At 37.0% G+C, this 18,831-nt stretch overlaps 2 protein-coding genes across 5 annotated transcripts in view; one reads left to right on the forward strand and one right to left on the reverse strand.

Moving 5' to 3' along the window:
* The window catches only part of RBM39 (RNA binding motif protein 39), a 30,182-nt gene extending 14,932 nt beyond the window's left edge, over positions 1-15,250 (forward strand). For 2 of the 4 annotated variants that reach the window (XM_007073631.3, XM_015536928.2), the window contains 9 exons: positions 580-717; positions 1,819-1,884; positions 4,165-4,369; positions 5,405-5,482; positions 9,153-9,203; positions 11,516-11,597; positions 13,485-13,590; positions 14,099-14,177; positions 14,270-15,250. In XM_007073631.3, the coding sequence (XP_007073693.2) occupies positions 580-717; positions 1,819-1,884; positions 4,165-4,369; positions 5,405-5,482; positions 9,153-9,203; positions 11,516-11,597; positions 13,485-13,590; positions 14,099-14,177; positions 14,270-14,370 (906 nt within the window). In that variant the 3' untranslated portion in view covers positions 14,371-15,250. The remainder of the gene's footprint in view (positions 1-579; positions 718-1,818; positions 1,885-4,164; positions 4,370-5,404; positions 5,483-9,152; positions 9,204-11,515; positions 11,598-13,484; positions 13,591-14,098; positions 14,178-14,269) is intronic. The other 2 variants (XM_007073628.3, XM_007073630.3) reach the window with 1 other exon arrangement.
* Positions 15,251-17,292: 2,042 nt separating this feature from the next.
* On the reverse strand, positions 17,293-18,830 carry ROMO1 (reactive oxygen species modulator 1). Its single transcript, XM_007073627.3, has 3 exons — positions 18,737-18,830; positions 18,419-18,549; positions 17,293-17,482 (listed from the first exon to the last, which is right to left on the reverse strand). Exons 2-3 carry the CDS (start codon positions 18,547-18,549, stop codon positions 17,374-17,376), a joined length of 240 nt encoding a protein of 79 aa, XP_007073689.1. The 5' UTR covers positions 18,737-18,830; the 3' UTR covers positions 17,293-17,373.
* Between the last annotated feature and the right edge of the window lies 1 nt (position 18,831).

Raw genomic sequence — 18,831 nt, forward strand, 5'->3', positions numbered from 1 at the left:
ACTGAATGGTTTGCTTGATTGGATTTTATATTGACAAATGCTCTTTATGACAGCCAGCCAGTTGGTGTACTGTACTTTGAGTAACAGTGATTTTGAGAGTGCATCAATTTTAATGAATAATGAATGTATTTACCTAAATTCTAGGAAAGTCTTATTTCCCACATTTAGCATGTTTGGTGTCAGCATGCATCTAATTTAGATGATAGAGTGTACTTTTAAAACTGATTTCAACTTACATAGGAAATACAGCATATAGTTGGTTTGTATATGTCTTGTATAGGGGCTTAAAACTTGTTTTAAAACTTCTTGAATGAAATATTACAGTTTTTGTTCAGAAATTGGGCATTTGAACCATATTCTTAAAATTAATTTGAACTCTGCGCTGTTAATCACAGTGGCAGGTAAGTGGAATCATACAATATTTATACTTCTGTGTGTGACTCACCTTATCATGATGTCATCACTATCCTTTGACATCACTTGTCATTAAGCAAATCTAAAGTGAATGGGATTTTACTTTGATTGAAATGATTTGAATTAGTGCTGCGTGATGTGCATTTTGTCCTGTCCAACTTGTAGGCAGAAAAAAACAGAGCTGCAGCAATGGCAAACAATCTACAAAAGGGAAGTGCTGGACCTATGAGGCTTTATGTGGGCTCGTTACACTTTAACATAACTGAAGATATGCTTCGGGGGATCTTTGAGCCTTTTGGAAGGGTAAGTCCCAGTATCTTCATACAATTCATTGCCTTTTCATGTATTCACAGTTGTGCAGTGATCAACTACATTCAGCGTTGAGTTCAGTTATTCCAGCATCTTGGGCAATTTATCATGTGTGGTGTTACTGAGAATTAATGTTTGGTGTTTTTAGCATAATGGTGGAAAGGAAGCAAATTGTTAATTATTTCTAATACCTGATTGTAGGTTTACAAAGGAACTTTGGTTTTTAGTGGTTTGTTTTTGAGGCAAAAGAATAAGATCATACTTTTTTTTTTTTCCCCCTTGTTCCACAGTGCATAACTTCTTGTTTGGGACGTTTCTAGGCTTTTAGAAGATATTTTGGAAATGAGGGTTGTGATGTATTTTCAAAAAAAAGTGTTTTTTTTCTTTCCTAAATCTGAGAGAGCACAAACAGAACAGGGAGAGAGAGAAAATCTTAAGCAGGCTTCGCACCCAGCTTTGAGCCTGACACAGGGCTCAATCCCTTGACCTGGGATGACGGCCTAAGGCAAAATCAATAGTTGTTCAACAGACTGAGCCACCCAGGAGCCCCTCAGTTCGGGGGTGGGGATGACTTTTTTTTTTTTTTTTTAAGTTTATTTAATGTGAGGGAGGGAGGGACAGAAAAGGAGAAGGAGAGAGTGAGTCTCAGAGCAGGCTCTCCACTAGTAGTGCAGAGCCTGATGGGCTCAAACTCATGAAATTGTAAGGTCATAATCTGAGCTGAAACCAAGAGTCGGATGATTAACTGAATGAGCCATCCAGGCGCCCCTGGATGAGTTTTTTTTATTAAAGAGGAATTTTTTTTAACGTTTGTTTAGTTTTGAAGTAGAGACAGAGCGTGAGTGTGGGAGGGGCAGAGAGGGAGACACAGAATCCTAAATGGGCTCCCGGCTCTGCGCTGTCAGCATAAAGCCTGACGCGGGACTCTTAACCCACAAACTGCGAGATCATGATATGAGCGGAAGTCAGACACTTAACCGACTGAGCCACCCAGGCGCCCCGGATGAGATTTTTTTAAAAAATCATGTTTCAAGGAATAAAATGCTTTTGTTTCCTCCTTTTTGCTTCAATAATAATCATGATTTTCATTTTTAGATTGAAAGTATCCAACTCATGATGGATAGTGAAACAGGTCGATCTAAGGGATATGGTTTTATTACGGTAAGCAATTACCATGATTAACATCATGTTTACCAAATGTTGATGTTTAGCCAGTTTCCTATTCTGTATATGGTCATTAATTTCCAATTTCCATAGCTAAATCTCTGTGTCATTGAGGTCTATGATTCCATTATGAGTTCTTCAGTTTCTTAGTACGTTTTATTACGTGTTTTTGTGAGTTGAATGAAAAGTCTCTTGAAATTCTGTTTTACTTAAAATTCTTTTTGTGTGTCATCACCTCAAAACCATGGTCAGAATTGTTTTATTATAAGGGTTTGTGGTTAACCAGCATAGCCCATTCCCTGATGAGAATAGAGTTTTGATGTGGCACTTGGGATAATTGAATGGAGGGGCCCCTTTAAAAGTAAATTCTCTTCTGTATTTCCCAATGTAATTCAATTACATCATCCTATATCTTCAGGAGGTTCTGGAAACTATTTCTAGAGCAAATGTGAATTGGCACCATAGCTGCTATTGCAAAAAAAGAAAGAAAGAAAGAAAGAAAAAGAAAGAAAGAAAGAAAGAAAGAAAGTTTTTTTAAGGCTTATTTGTTTTTGAAAGAGAGACAGACAGAGCTTGAGCACAGGGGAGGGGCAGAGAGAGGGAGGCACAGAGCCTGATGCAGGGCTCAAACACATGGACTGTGAGTGAGATCAAGACCGGAGCTGAGGTTGGATGCTTAACTGACTGAGCCACCCAGGCACCCTGAAAAAAATTTTTAAAATACAAATAGGTCTGAATTCTAATCAAGAAATTATAATTGTATTGTGTTCAAATTTCAGTAAAATTTAAATGTTTTTTAGTGATAAAGTTTTATTGGTAATTGGGATTTTATCTTTCTCAATATGTATTAGTGAAAGGAGAAAAGTTATTTATAAATTATAGCTGTTAAGTCACTTTAAAAAAATTTTTTTTTTTAACGTTTATTTATTTTTGAGACAGAGCATGAACAGGGGAGGGGCAGAGAGAGAGGGAAACACAGAATCTGAAACAGGCTCCAGGCTCTGAGCTGTCAGCACAGAGCCCAATTCGGGGCTCAAACTCATGGACCGTGAGATCATGACCTGAGCCGAAGTTGGACGCTTAACTGACCGAGCCACCCAGGCGCCCCAAGTCACTTTTTTTAAACTAATTTTTTATTTTGCTTCTAATAACATTAGTGTGGTTATTTTCCTCTGTGTGTGGTCAAGACATTTTACGTGTCACTTCTACTAAATTGAGTATTTCATCATGTGTTCCCTAAAATATTTTTTTTATGTGATAGGTTTGGTGCTTGAATATTTGGTTAGTGGCCAGGCACGTTTTTCATAGAAATCTTACTAAATGTCAGATAAAACATGCAGGCCTATTATTATTTAAAAAATTTTTTTTTAATGTTTATATTTGAGACAGAGACCAAATGCCAGTTGTGGGGTGGTGGGCAGAGAGAGAGAGAGGGAGACACAGAGTCTGAGGCAGCTCCAGGCTCTGAGCTGTCCACACACAGCCCAATGCAGGGCTCAAACTTCAAGCCATGACATCTTGACCTGAGCTGAAGTCTGATGCTTAACCAACTGAGCCACCCAAGTGCTCCTCAAAAAATTTTTAATTATCAACTATACATACGCTATTTACTAAGATCTGGTACAAAGCTAGATTATGTAAATCTATATGGTGCTGTGTATTGGTAAATGTTTTCTGTTTTGTGACTCTCCATTATTTCTTCCTGTCTTGATAAAAGAGAAAAAAAATTATTTTGCAACATACTGGTAAAATATTAAGGTATGGAATTCATGAGAGTATATTTTTCTTCCATTAAGTGAAATACAGAGTGCAAATCAGTTTGTGTTTGCATCCTGGGAATTAACAGTTTTTATGATGTTATTGGCAATAAAATGACCCAGGATTTTTTTTTAAAAATAACATTTGAGTGATGTTTTAATTTTTCTAAATAGTTCTTTTTATAAAGAGAAGATAGCACCGTGTTTATCTCAGCACATTAAAATTTGAAGTTTGAAAAATAACTTCACGCGTTTTGTTACTAAGATTCCTTATTTCCAAGGATAGGTGCCATTACATGGTAATTTCTTGGAGTCGAAACCATCACATCAACAAAACTGATTCGCATGAGCTTGTGGTTTGATCATATAGATTATGTTACTTAAAGTTAGAAATTTATACTTTATTGTCTATTCAGTTCTGTGATTATCAAATATACTAGATTTAATAAGCATTTCTTTACCTTTGGTATATATGCGAACTTACATACAGGACTTTTTAATCCCCCTCTCAATTATACAGTTTTCCGATTCAGAATGTGCCAAGAAGGCTCTGGAACAACTTAATGGATTTGAACTAGCAGGGAGACCAATGAAAGTTGGTCATGTTACTGAACGTACTGATGCTTCCAGTGCTAGCTCATTTTTGGACAGTGATGAACTGGAAAGGACTGGAATTGACTTGGGAACAACTGGTCGTCTCCAATTAATGGCAAGACTCGCAGAGGGTAAGTTTTTCCTAGTGTTGTGAATGATTTATTGTTGGGATAGTAATGAAAAAGGTAACCCACACAGACTGATAAGTGAAAAAATATTTTTCTTATTTTGGAGTCAAGCTTATTATCTATTCTTGAGTGGTATATATAGTTTTATAGGTGAAGTTATTGCCTTAAAAGTTCTAATGGAATCTACTTTATGGTGGTGCCTTTTGAGAACCATAGCATACATTGTATGATTTTTTTTGCTTGCTGCTGCTTTTTTTTTTTTTTTTTTTTTTTTTTTTGAGAGAGAGAGAGTACACATAGGGGAAGGGCAGAGAGAGAGAGGGAGACACAGAATCAGAAGCAGGCTCCAGGCTCTGAGCTATCAGCACAGAGCTCAACACAGGGCCCAAACCCATAAGCTGTGAGATATGACCTAACCGAAGTCAGATGTTCAACCATCTGAGCCACCCAGGCGCCCCATCCTTTTGCTTTCGTATGATTATCATATCCTCATACTTAATAAATGTAGTGCCAGCTATCATACTATGTTTTTCTTGTAAATGCTTTTTTTTTTTAACTAAAAATATTTTTTAATGTTGGTTTATTTTTGAGACAGAGAGAGGGAGACACAATCAGGCAGGCTCCAGGCCCTGAGCTGTCAGCACAGAGCCCAGTGCAGTGCTTGAACTCCCAAGCTGTGAGATCATGACCTGAGTCAAACTTAGACGCTTAACCGACTGAGCCACCCAGGCTTCCCCCCACCCCTTCCAAATTTTGCTTTTGAAGGAGCAAAAAAAGCATGAGCAGGGAAGGGACAGAGAGAGGAGAGAGCAAGAATCCTAAGCAGGGTTGCACACTGCCAGTGTGGAGCCAGATGTAGGGCTTGAACTCAAGAACCTTGAGATCATGAATTGAATCCAGTCACTTACCCACTGAGCCACCCAGTTACCCCTGCTTGTAAATACTTTTAGTGAAGTGACTTTGGTAGTAGTGAGCACCTGGAAAATTGTGTTTTTCTTCCCTTAACATAAGGACTTCAAGATCTGTTCTTTTACACAGGTACAGGTTTGCAGATCCCACCAGCAGCACAGCAGGCTCTACAAATGAGTGGCTCTTTGGCATTTGGTGCTGTGGCAGGTAGGAATTGAATCTTTTCTAATTTGAAATCATTGTTTTTTTCACCTAATTCGAAAATTTGCCAAATTTTTGCATTTAAAAGGACTTACTGAGAATTCAATTCATCAAGTACTTTTAGCCTATAAATTTCAAGGAAATGGAGAGAATTATTCAGTAATCATAACAGGCTGTTAGGGCATTTTTTGGTACCCTACCTACCAATTTTTAGTTTGAAATTGCCTAGAAATTAGACTTTTTAAAATGTGACTTTTCTTGAACACCAGCAAGTTTATATTGTTTCAAAAAAGTTTCTTTGTAATGTTTGAGTTTAGAAAACTGTCAGAGGCCTTTAAATCAAGCTGTATGTAAAATAATTTCAGTATCAAGAGTGCAAAGAAAACTGCTTTCCTTTAAAAAGTACATACAATTTTGAGATAATGAGTTAGGGTAATAGCTTCCGAAAAGGGCAGGAAAAGAAGAGTGGTTTTATTACAGTTATGTGACAAAGAGTTCAGGTTATGAAACCTTCTTTTTCTTTCTTTATGGCTTAAGTACCTCAGATTTGCTTTTATAAACCTTGATGCTAACCCAAATCCATGAGCTAGGATAGCATTTAATTTTGAAGTGTTGGAAGACCTTGCTATCTTAGGGCATCTAAAAAGAACAAATTTATATCCTAAGAAAGTATAGCACTTTGTATTATGAATTGGTCCTTTGATCTCCCCTGTGAAGTAAGAGGTAAGAGTAAGACCACAGTACTGCATCTAAATACACTTAAAAGTCCATGTAGTTGATTCATGATTTCCGTTTAAATCAAAAGATCATTAATTAAAGGAGAGGATTATTTTTGCTTTTCTATTATACTTGGTATTAAGAGAGAAGGGATTTTTCAGTGTTTTCCTGTTTAGTAGATGTTCACAAGTTGAACTACCTTTAGAAAGTCTGCCTTTTGTGTATCTCCTGCCAGATTGTTACTTATTTTGAAATCTGATAGGTGCTCTATAAAATTTCTGACCAAACCCTACCAACGTTGTCCTTACGTGAAGAAAAATTACAACCATTAACACATTTCTGTATTTTGAGTCACTGGTTAACTCCCTCAGGGATCACTAAGTTGTTTAGACTTTATAAACAAGTATTAGACTTTAAATTTCTTGAGTGATGAAAGAGGCCTAGCATGCCACTTGGTGTAATCAGAGACATTAAAGGAGAACCCATCCCTTCTAGAAATGTAACCCAGTCTATGGTTTGAAAATTACTATTTAATCTGAAAACTACTTTTATATTGCTTCTCATTGTTCAGGTCATTCTTTATTAATTTAGAAAATGCTTGATTGTTCACCATATTCTAAGTGTTTCATTAGAGGCTAGTGAAGGTTTATACGTTGTCTTCCGGGATTTGATGCATAGGATTCATTTCTAAACATTCTTATGTAATAATCTGGATGCAGTATCAAATATGTTGATTCTATGTTTTTCATAAATAATATTGCAACCTAATTGAAGATTTTCAAAAGTTAGACATCATTGCTATTCTTTGCCATTATTTCTCGATACATGGAAGTATGAGCACACTTACTGTGCGACTTATTTTAAGGTGGGCTGATTGTGATTAATTAAAACTATAAATGTCCATATGGATTGGTTAAAAAAGCCACTTAGCTGTATTTGTTACCCTCCCCCTTTTTGTTGATTGAGATGATTATCAAGTTTGATTCTGTCTTTAACTACATATAAAATGCTATTGCTACCAAATTAGTAATTAACACTCAAGTTTTAGGTAAATGTTTACATAACTTGGTATATTTTTCTCCAGATAGTCATCATTAAAACCTTACACATTTCTTGTTGAAATGAAATAAATTGCTGAGTGTTAATGTGTCTAAAGCCCTTTCCCCTAAGCTCTTTAGAACTGCTCTTTGAAACCAAGGGTGAGTCAGCACTCTATCCAGGATCTTATTTGAAAGTTTAACAATTAGTTGTTTCTAAGATGGGAATCCTTAACTTTATGAAACCCATGCCTTGTTTACTAACTGACTAACACAAATGATCTTAAAAGTGATTTTTGACATTTTGATAGGGATTTACATACACTTAAAATAGCATGGGCTTCTTTGTGTATGTGTGTGTATGTATGTATTTATCTTTTAACCTTTGCTTATTTTTGAGAGAGGCAGAGACAGAATCCTAAGGAGCCTCCAGGCTCTGAGCTGTCAGCACAAAGGCCTGTGCAGGGTCAGACTCATGAACTGGGAGATCATTACCTGAGCTGAAGTCGGATGCTCAACCAACTGAGCCACCCAGGCTCCCCTCTTTTTCAAATACTTAAGTAATCTATACCCAATGTGGGCCTTGAACTTACGTCCCAGAGATCAAGAGTTACATGGTCTTCTGACAGAGCAGCCAGGCACCCCATAGCATGGATTTGTGATTACATATTTTTTCCCATTTTAGGGGGGAAAAAGACATTGTGTGTTTTGTTGGACACTGTTCCTATGGTCCTGTCTTCAAGTTCCTTCAGTATAAACCAGATACTTAAACTCCTTGAGGTCCCAATTTTGAGCACCTAGGACCCAGGTATTTTTAAGATCCCAGTATAACTTGGGCTGTAGATTCTTTCTCATCCCACCCCCCCCCCCCCGCCGCCCCAGCTTTTTAAATTTTTACTTCCAAGTAATCATTATACCTAGTGTGGGCCACAAACTCAACCCTGAGTTCAAGAGTCACCCACTCCACTGATTGAGCCAGCTAGGCCCCCCCCATTTTTGCCCATTTTTCCCCCTATTTTGAGAGAGAGTGCGAGTGGGGAGGGGCATAGAGAGAGAATCCTTCAAGCAGGCTCCCTGCTGCCAGTTCAGAGCCTAATTGGGGGCTTAACGAGCCACCCAACCCCCCCACCCATTTTTGTCCATTTTTAAGTTTTTCTGTACTCAGCAAGAAACCCAGATGAAGTGTTGCAATTGAATCACATGTTAATGAAAATTAGGTTGCTGTATCTGAACAGTTCTTATGTTGTGTATTAAAACTTTTAAGCTTCAAGATAGCTTTACAACACAATGCCATTTTCTTTGTTACTTAGATTATTTAGATTTACTGTCTAGCAGCTTTCTAATAACTTGCCTTCCAATGGAGAATTTAATGATTATATGAGAAAATACACTGGTAAAAATCCCCATTCTGTTTATTTTTAATAGTGACTGGATGATTAAATTTGTCTTGTATTTCATAGATGATAGTAAACTTGGTTAGAATTTATTCCTGCTTCATTAAGTTTGCAGACTAAGCCAGAAAACCAGACATAATTAAACTGTCACCTTCTGGGCTAAATATCCCAAGTACTTGGAATTGAATTCTCAAGATCAGGGTTTTCATGTATTTTCTGACTGGTGTGCTTCCCTTTCCCCATTTCCCATTATTCCCATACGAAGAGTAGTATAGTGGAATTCATTGGAGATTTGGTAGAGTAGTGTAGGAGTAGGAAGAAAGAGGCATAAGTAAGTTTCCCAGCATAGGAGGAAAGAAAAAGGCCCCAAAGCCTTGTCAATGAGGAATGGGGAAGGAGGTTTGGCTGCCAGGTTTTACTATAAGTTTATTTTGATAAACCCTGCTACTGTAGTCCTCTTTTATTAATACTTTCCTGACATTTACCCTGTTAGTTGAGGCTCTTCATTGTTCCTGCACTGAGCTGTAGAATTCTCTTTTGTTATAGATTTGCAAACAAGACTTTCTCAACAGACTGAAGGTGAGTTGAGCTTTTTATTTGTCTTTGAAATAGATGTTAATGTAGTAGCCAGACATAGTTGTTTGTTTATATTTAATATATCATTTCTTACATTTTGTATTTTGGATTCAGTTTTTAGAGAATGACATAAAATTCCCATCTGTTTAATGTGTATTTCAGTTGGGCTAATCCGAATCATTACAATTCCATGGATAAAGAAAATGAAAATGTCTGTATTTTTTGCTTTAGTCTGCTTAGAATTATTTTTAGCCTTATATGCTTATCTTTGTGTTCCTGTTATTAGTTTTGTATAATTAAAAGTTGGAAAACAGAATTTATTGTTTCAGTACACAAATCTTTAAGGAGTCTGAACTTAACATAAGGTCAAGGACTCTAATGTTAATGATTTGTATTAATAGTGCCAAGCAATGAGACAATTACCCAGAACTAAATTGCATGCATATTTCAAAGAGCTGAAATTATTTCTAAAGTAGGGTATTTTTTCTTGTTTTGATTACCAAGTAAATCTCTGCTATTTGTTAGAGCATTTCACTTCTGAGCAAAATCGGTATCCATCTTTAATAGGTTGTATTTATGAGTTATTTTGGAGAATGATTCTTTATGGAAAAAGGTCTACCATGTTCCTTGATAGGAATTAAATGTATATTTTAATTCTTTTCCAGCAAGTGAGACATTTGCACTCACCCTTTTTTTTTTTTTAACAGATTCTATTACTATTTTTAAATTTAAATATTATTTAATATACAGTGCAATATTGGTTTCAGGAGTTTACAGATTTTAAAAAGTAGAACTAGTGAATTTTTCTATTAGATTTCTATGCTGAATTCATTGTGTTTGCATTCATCTAGATTGAGCTGGAATGTTTCTATCATATATTTTCTAAATATTTTTCAGTATTCATAATATACTTCATTTGAGAAAATGGAAAACAAAGTACTCTTCAGTTTTATAAATGACCTAGTGTTTATTTCCAAGAGTACTTCCATTTGTTTATGGTACAGGTACACAGTGGGCCTCATTTCTATCTTCATTGTCATATAAGCATGGTTACATCTGTAACTTTTCTGAATAGAGTTTGACATTTGTAAGCTGTTTTAGCTTATTTATTTTAATATGAAGCTTCTTGAAAGAAAAATAAGTAATAAAGGAGCAAAGAGCACTTGTAATTATCAAAAATAATAATCTTTAATGATGCATTTCATGCATGGCCCTAAGTTCTATTCAGTGAAATAATTTCTCATACTTCTCAGGTGATTGTTCGTTTTAATTACCCTAATTTCTAATGCGCTGTTTTATCCTTAGCTTTGTTTGTTGTTATATATTGGAATGAAATTTGGTCAAATATAATGATTACGGTGAGTTCTGTAACAGCTACTGGTAATGTTTGTGAATATCATAAAAGCAGTGGGGCACCTGTCTTGACAGTGCTCACTTGAAACTTCAAACCAGTGTGAGTTTTAAATGTTCTTCCTGGATATTAGTGTCCAGTAGTTTTTCATTTTTAATAGTGAATATTATAGGTAATATGCTACTTTTAGTGTTTATTGTGCTATAACACACCTAATCATTAAAAAATTCTCATTTGAGGGGTGACTGGGTGGCTCAGTTGGTGAAGTTGTACGACTCTTGATCTCTGGCCTTGAGCTAAGGGTTGTGAGTTTAAGCCCCACATTGGGCATGGAGCCTACTAAAACCCTCATTTAATTTCGTAATAGGGTTTATATTTCTGGGATATTAGATTTTAAATGGTTGGATTGTTTTGTGCATCTTATTTTTAAACAATCCTTTTATAATGTTTTATTTGAAAGAAAATATATAACTATTATCATGGGCAGAAACCTAAGGAATACAAAAGGGTATAGATTTATTTGGCATTTTAAAGGCTGCATTTTCATCATCCCCTGCTTCTTGGGGAATAAACTCCAGCAGCAGTTCTACAGAATCAATCTGTTTTATTATCCTTTACCTTTCTGGATTGGTTTCTATTGATATTTGTCTAAGTGAACGGATTTTGATTACACGTAAAGTTTCCGTTCTAAAAATAAAAAATTTTCCAACTCAGGATTGGGTATTTCAAATGTTAGGTTGCCCCCGATTCTGGCAACTCAAATTGGGTACTGTTCCACACTTTGATAGTATTATTAAGTAAATTAGTGAAGTGACTGACTATCCTAGTTTCAAAGTTGGCGTTTCCTGGTTTTGTTTTATTCATTAGGGATATTCTCATGCATTTTCCAAGAAACTAATTTATTTCTCTCTCTCTCTTTTTTTTTTTTTGTTTTTTTTGTTTTTTTGGGTTTTTTTTTTTTTAGCTTCAGCTTTAGCTGCAGCTGCCTCTGTCCAGCCTCTTGCAACACAGTGTTTTCAACTCTCTAACATGTTTAACCCTCAAACGTAAGTAATATACTTTGGTCAAATTGAAAATGGTATATACAATTGACAACTCAACAGTTGCAAGGATTAGAAGGCACTGATAACTGCCCGCACAGTCGAAATCCAGGTGTAACTTCTGAATCTGCCAAAAGTTTACTAACAGCCTAATGTTGACTAAAAGCCTTATAGCAACCCAAAGTTGATAACACATGTTTTGTATAAGTCTTATATAGTGCATTCTTACAATAAGCTAGAGAAAAGAAAAGCCTAAGGAAGAGAAACTACATTTATAGTACTGTATTGTATTTTCTCAGAAAAATTCATGTATAAGTGGACCCATGCAGTTCAAACTGTTGTTCGGTGGTCAGCTGTACTGTGAAATGTTTAGTATTCAGCTTTTAAAAAAAGTTTTTATTTTGAGAGACCAAACAGTGCGTACACAGGAGAGGGGCAGAGAGAGGAGAAAGAGAATCCCAAGCAGGCTTCTGGCTATAGGCGCAGAGCCCGACATGGGGCTCGAAATCATAAAGTGCCAAGATCATGACTTAAGCCAAAACCAAGAGTCAGATGTTTAACCAACTGAGCCTCCAAGGCACCCCAATATTCCGTTTTCCTAAGTTAACTTTTATGATGTTTCAGTATATTTCATAGTTGAAATAATAAAATGATTTTGATCCTTTTGGGGTATTTTAATGCTAACTTTTATATTACTAATTCCTTTGGGTGTGTTTGTAAGATTGGAATTGAATTGAAAGGTATGTAGGTTTTATTTTCCAATTACATCTAAGTAATTTTATATGATATTTTGTATCAGTGTTTATTTTTTAATTGTAGTTTATACATAATGTGTTACATTAGTTACAGGCTCATAAGATAGTTCTTCAGCTCTGTACCTTATGTTCACCAAAGGTGTAGATCTGTCAACATACACTTCTATTACAGTACCGTTGACTATATTTCCTATCCTGTACTTTTCGTCCCTGTTGACTTACTCCATAACTGAAAACCTGTACTTCCCACTCCCCTTCATCTGTTTTACCCATCCCCGGACCCTGCTCACCTCTGTCAATCACCTTGTTTGTTCTCTGTATTTATGGGTCTGTTTGTACTTTTTTTTGGTTGTTCATATGTGTATTTGTGTTTATTTCTATTGCTAGTTTACTCTTATCAGTTACTGGTTTTGAAATTTTAATCTTACATAGGAGAAGAGGATCTTCAAAAATTTTCTTCCTAAAGATAAGTGCAGGCTGGAAATTAGGAATTTCTCTTTCCTGAGGTGCCTTGGTGGCTCAGTTGGTAGAGCATGTGACTTGATCTTGGGGCGGGGAAATAGAAAAAGGGAATTTCTCTTTCCTAATGCCTAGGTAATGATTAGAATTTCATTTATCAGTCCAAACTCTTGTTTGTTTTATAAATCATTTATAATACACTCCAAGGTAAATGTAGATATCCTGTTCAATTGATTTAATAAACCTATTTTATGAAGCATTGTTTTATACAGTAGTAATTTGTATCATGCTGTTTGCATTGTTTATAATCATGGTTTACCATAGAAGGAGCCCTTCATTCTTGTGTTCTTTTGGTAACATCAAATTCTTTATTTTAGCTTTATCTGTGAAATGATTATAGACATTTGGTATAAGTATATTCTATTTTTGGTATATATTTGGTATAAGTATAAATTGATATATATCAATAAATAATGTAAAAGATAGAGTTAAATTCATAAGCTTTGTTGCAAACAGTTCTTTATATCTTGGTTTTTATTTTCTCCAGTGTACTACACTGCTAAATATGAATGATTTTTAAATAAAAGAATTCATATTTCAAATATTTTTATACAGGTGAGCCTACATATGTAACATTTTACAAGGTTGGTGTCTGATAGAGCTTAATAATTTCTTACAGAGAAGAAGAAGTTGGATGGGATACAGAGATTAAGGATGATGTGATTGAAGAATGTAATAAACATGGAGGAGTTATTCATATTTACGTTGACAAAAATTCAGCTCAGGTATTTTTTTCTTTATTCCCTAGAGCGAAAGAAGTTTAATCTGCCCTTTAAGTGCCTCCGGTATTTTGATCTTAATAAATATAAGATGTTGTTAATATTTTGTGACTTAGCCTTCACATATACTCGGGGCATATTCCCAGTCTTAAGTTTTTGTTTAATTCTGAAAGAAACTTTAACATACTAAATATACACCCTTCAAAATATGGGTGTGTTTGTAATAATTGAAGAGTAGACTAGGCCATTTTATAGCTGTGTTGCTGGTTAGTGTTGAAAGCTTGCCATGAAATCCTGGCCTCTTGATTCATTCTTTAATTGCTTTGAAATGATAGAGAAAAAGTGTAGAACAAGTCTTTTGGAGGCTAAAATGATTTCAACGCAACTCTAGGTGTACATACTAGCTAATGAAACAATTATTTGAAGAGCAGTTATTTTTACAGGCAATTTGAGTAAACCTATTCAAATTCATGTTATTTCCTACGTGCCCTTAACCTTTTTTGTTGTCTTTCAGGGCAATGTGTATGTGAAGTGCCCATCAATTGCTGCAGCCATTGCTGCTGTCAATGCATTGCATGGCCGGTGGTTTGCTGGTGAGTTTGATGTGTTTTTTTCTGCTTGATTATTATGATGAAGGATGTAATTTAAGTGAACATGCTTAAACCCTATCTGTTTCTTTCAACAGGTAAAATGATAACAGCAGCATATGTACCTCTTCCAACTTATCACAACCTCTTCCCTGATTCTATGACAGCAACGCAACTACTGGTTCCAAGTAGACGATGAAGGAAGATATAGTCCCTTATGTACATAGCTTTTTTTCTTTCTTGAGAATTCATCTTGAGTTATCTTTTATTTAGATAAAAATAAAGAGGCAAGGGTCTACTGTCATTTGTATACAATTCCTGTTACCTTGAAAAAATAAAAATGTTAACAGGAATGCAGTGTGCTCATTATCCCTAACTAGCAAATCCCACTGTATACAAAGCTGTTCTCTTGTTCTGCCTTTTAAATGTACATGTAGAAAATTACATTAAGGATCTATAGGAATAGCTCTAGGGGGGAACAAATGTGCTTAATGTAAAAAGGCAGACAGGGATGTAATTATGTTTTTAATGTTTCAGAAGCCTAACTTTTTACACAGCAGTTACATTTCACGTTTCACTAATGTTGATATTTGGCTAATGGTTTGGCAGAGGTTTCTGGAGTACACTTTTAGTGTATGGGAATTCAAGACAGCTAAAGGGCTGTATGATTAACATCTCATCTTGCATCATGATCAATTGGCAAGAAAAGGAGATTTCAAGATTACATTTCCAGATGGTATCTTTTCAATTTAATGTATCTGTAAAAGTTTCTTTGTAAATATTATGTGTTCTGGTGTGTCTTAAGATTCCAAACAAAATGATCCCTGCATTTCCTCAAAATGTTTAGTGGCAGTCTGGTAAGCAAAGCAGTCTGAGCAAGAAATAGGAAATGCAGAAATAGGTTTTGTCTGGTTGCATATAATCTTTGCTCTTTTTAAGCTCTGTGAGCTCTGAAATATATTTTTGGGTTACTTCAGTGTGTTTGACAAGACAGCTTGATATTTCTATCAAACAAATGACTTTCATATTGCAACAACCTTTGTAAGAACCACTCAAATAAAATTCTCTTAAAAAGGCCACAAGAAATCTTCATTTTTGAAATGTTTTAAAGTCATAGAAACTTCAAAATAGCATAGTAGTTTCTTTGACTTTTGGTAGTTAATGAAGACTTGCTTCTTTGGGAAAATACTTAGTGTGCAGAGTCTGGGGAAACTGTTGTCCTCAAGTTGTCTCTACATTGCTCCATATCTCCATCTTAGCACTGTACTTCCTTAGGGTAATGCATCAAAACTTTAGGGATTTTCCATCAAGAAAACCACATCTGCCCACACCTTAAACCTGGGTAGTCTTAATTCTTTCTTGTGTCTGGGCGTCTTTGTGAGAAATGTTTCTGTATTTGAACACTGAACAAAATGGTGTTAAGTTCAAACAGATTTAAGTGATTTCCCAGTTTAACTGCATTTGTTACTTTATAAAGGAATTTGAGCTTGGAATGAGCCATCACCATTATATTCTGAACTCTGTTTCAAGTTTATCTACCTTGAACCTTTGAGTTGTTGCCCCAAATGGAATGATTACTTTTCAGTACCAATTTCTTCACCTGCTTATTTCTTTCTACTATATTGATTCGTTAGTGTTAAGGCCCAAGTTTTAATAGGTTTAGTTGGATATCCAAGTAATCAGTTTGGAGGTATGATTTTCTACCAGTCCTTTTGATGGATACTTAGAATTTCTTCCCTTGATTGCTTCAGTTACTTAACCCAAAGGAAATTTTCAAGATTCAATTATTTTTCAACTCTAGGCAGCAGTGTTCCTTGGGGCAGACTTCTGTCAATGTTCATTTGAAATCTAGTATCTTCATAATTTCTATTCTAGATTCATGTCCTATCAGGTTTGTTCTATCATTCCTTTCTGGGAGCTGGGCCAACTTAGGCATTTAATTAACCTCATAGGTGATAGAGGTGGCAAAAATTTGCCCACTGCTGCAGAATGAGATGTTGTAAACGATGTTAAGGGAAATGTACAAGTAATTGGAATAGTGTGAGGGACAGAAAATAGTCCAATGAATTCAAGTGAGATCCTTCAGGTAATCCATTCCTGAGACAGCATCCCACTCTGGGAAATCTAGCTGCTGTAGTTACTCTGGTTAGTGTAGTGTCTTGGTTGCAGCTGCAGGAGTGTCCTTATGACACCCAAATACTCCCCAAAATAATTTATGTCTGTCATAACCTTACCGTTTTCGTTGAGGGGTAATGATTCTTTTTTAAAGTAGGTTCCATGTTCAGAGTTGAGCCCAATGCAGGATTTGAACTTGAGATCAAGACATTTAACCGACTGAGCCGCTCAGGTGCCCCAAGGGGCAGTGCGGTTTTAAAGCACAGTTTGTCAAGGGTTGTGTGGCAGGAGTAGGTGAGGGACACTTGGCCTTATTACAAGGAACCTATTTTATAAACCAATTACCAGTGTTGGGGGCGGGTGTCAGTGTTACACAATTGATATCCTCACAGATGGCTGGTTAGGAAATTATGTGAATTTTGTGCTGTTAAGCTACAGAAATGTCTGATAGTTTGAGTTTGTTTCCCCATGGATGATTTATTCTTTTCTTGATTAAGTCAAACCTTGAAGGGCAATTTTTTTTTTTTTAAGATTTATTTTTGAGAGACCGAGACAGAATGCAACTGGGTTAGGGGCAGAGAGAGAGGGAGACACAGAATCCGAAGCAGGCTCCAGGCTCTGAGCTGTCAGCACAGAGCCCAACATGGGGCTCGAACTCACAAGCTGTGAGATCATGAGCTGAAGTCGGGACACTCAGACTGAGCCACCCAGGTGCCCAGAAGGACAATTTTTGAATGAACATAGCTTTGGAAATGAGACTTGGGTTAACACTACCTTTTGCAGTGTGACCTTGAGGAAATCTGGACTTAGTTTTTAACCTTTAAAATGGTGACAGTAACATCAACCTTATGAGGCTGAATAACAAGAGTTTACTAGAATCTATGGACAGTTCATGTATGGAAAATTTTTGTAATTTTGGATTAACAGGATTTGAAAAACATGCAACCTACTCATTGGCCCACCTTAGAAGCTCTAAGCTGAATATAGGCAGAAAAAACACTCAGACTACTCAAAGATTTCTTTTATTATAGTACATGAGCTGGCACTGATGGGAAGGAGTAGCTGTAGTGGACAACCATTGCCCTGATTAACATCGGATGCCCATCCCAATGGCCATGAACGTGCCAAAGGTGCCTCCACTCTGCATCATGGTTTTCCCGATGCCGCCCATCAGCTCCCGGCCCCGCATTCCAATCCTAAGAGAAGAGGAAACCAAGATGCGGCAAACCGGGAACAAAAAATACAAGAAATGGCATTAACTGCCCTTTCCCAAATTACTTGAGTAGTAAATCAAGCCCTCTTGAAGTCTGGCAGGACGTTATCTCTTTCCACCTGAGATGGGTAATGACTAGCAAAAAAATGCCTCAGTTTGGGGGAGGCAGCTGAGGCAAAGTACCTAGAGAAACTAGTTTTTTTCTGGTATATATAAAGACATTTGATCCTCTGATGGTTTCCTGGCATTAAAGCAATGAATGTGGGGTCAGACGTGTTTATGTCCCAGCTCTGCAATTTACAGGCTATGTCAACTGTAAGATGGGGATCAAAAGGTTCATAGGATTGTTGATAACACATTCAACATTTAGAACAGTGTTCAGTAAATGGTAATTTACAATATGGAAAAATGGAAATAATAGTCTCTATTACATGTGAAAATGACATTCAGGGTGTAGAGTTTATCTACTTCGTATCTATATCCTGTTTCCAGTACAGTAAAATTGCTCTCAATAAGTTTCACTATGCAGAACTAGAAATAACGGCAGCAACAGTAGTAACAACCATTTATTGGGCACTTAATATGTGCTACATTCTGTGCGAAGTGTGCTCTGATTTGATCCTTACAACTCCATGAAGTAGATGTTACTGACCTCATTCTACACTTAGGTACCCAGACTCCAATTTGCTTAAGGTTACAGAAGGAGTAAAGAGACTTTCAGTTTGAGTGAGAGCTCATATTCTCTAGCGCCAAGGCTTCCAACCTTTCCATCCAGACTGAAGGTGGATAGGAAATCAGTCTCACTCATTAAAAGCGAGGTAACTGAAATGAAGTAGGTTCTATCCAGGCTGCAGGCCAAGTGGCGCGGGACGAAAAGGTCCGGTAGTTCCGCCCAGAGATCACCGCCCTCGCCCCTCACCTGAGACAGGAAAAGGTGCCGAAGAGCGCCCCAGCCGCCATGCCCACTGCGCAGCCCATCACAAAGCCCATCTTCACGCGGTCGAAGCAGCTCGGCTGGGACTGTCCGTAGGGCCCCACGGCCACCGGCATCTGCGGGGTTCGAGGGTTAAGGGAGTGTGGGCCTAGCCGCCAGCCCGAGTCGAGCGGGGGCTGGAGGAGGCGGGGTGGGGAGCGGATCCAAGGGTTCGGGGAAGTCCAGGGAGGAAAATAAGCGCGTAACCCGACTCCATCACCCTCTTAGCGTTCGGGTCCCCGCGCCGCTGTGCCCCCACCTCACCTCGTTCGCGGCTTCGGTCGCTCAGTTCTACGTCTCACACCAAACGCGAGGCGGAGCACGCCCGCGGCCTGAGGAATTGCTTCCGGGGCGCGAGG

This window comes from Panthera tigris, chromosome A3 (genome assembly GCF_018350195.1).
Source record: "Panthera tigris isolate Pti1 chromosome A3, P.tigris_Pti1_mat1.1, whole genome shotgun sequence".
Lineage (NCBI taxonomy): Eukaryota > Metazoa > Chordata > Mammalia > Carnivora > Felidae > Panthera > Panthera tigris.

Excerpts from the sequence above, each read along its gene's own strand:
- ROMO1 (XM_007073627.3), bottom strand. The coding sequence starts at position 18,549 with ATGCCGGTGGCCGTGGGGCCCTACGGACAGTCCCAGCCGAGCTGCTTC. Across the intron at positions 17,483-18,418 it reads GGCACCTTTTCCTGTCTCAG|GATTGGAATGCGGGGCCGGG; the intron begins GTGAGGGGCGAG and ends CTCTTCTCTTAG.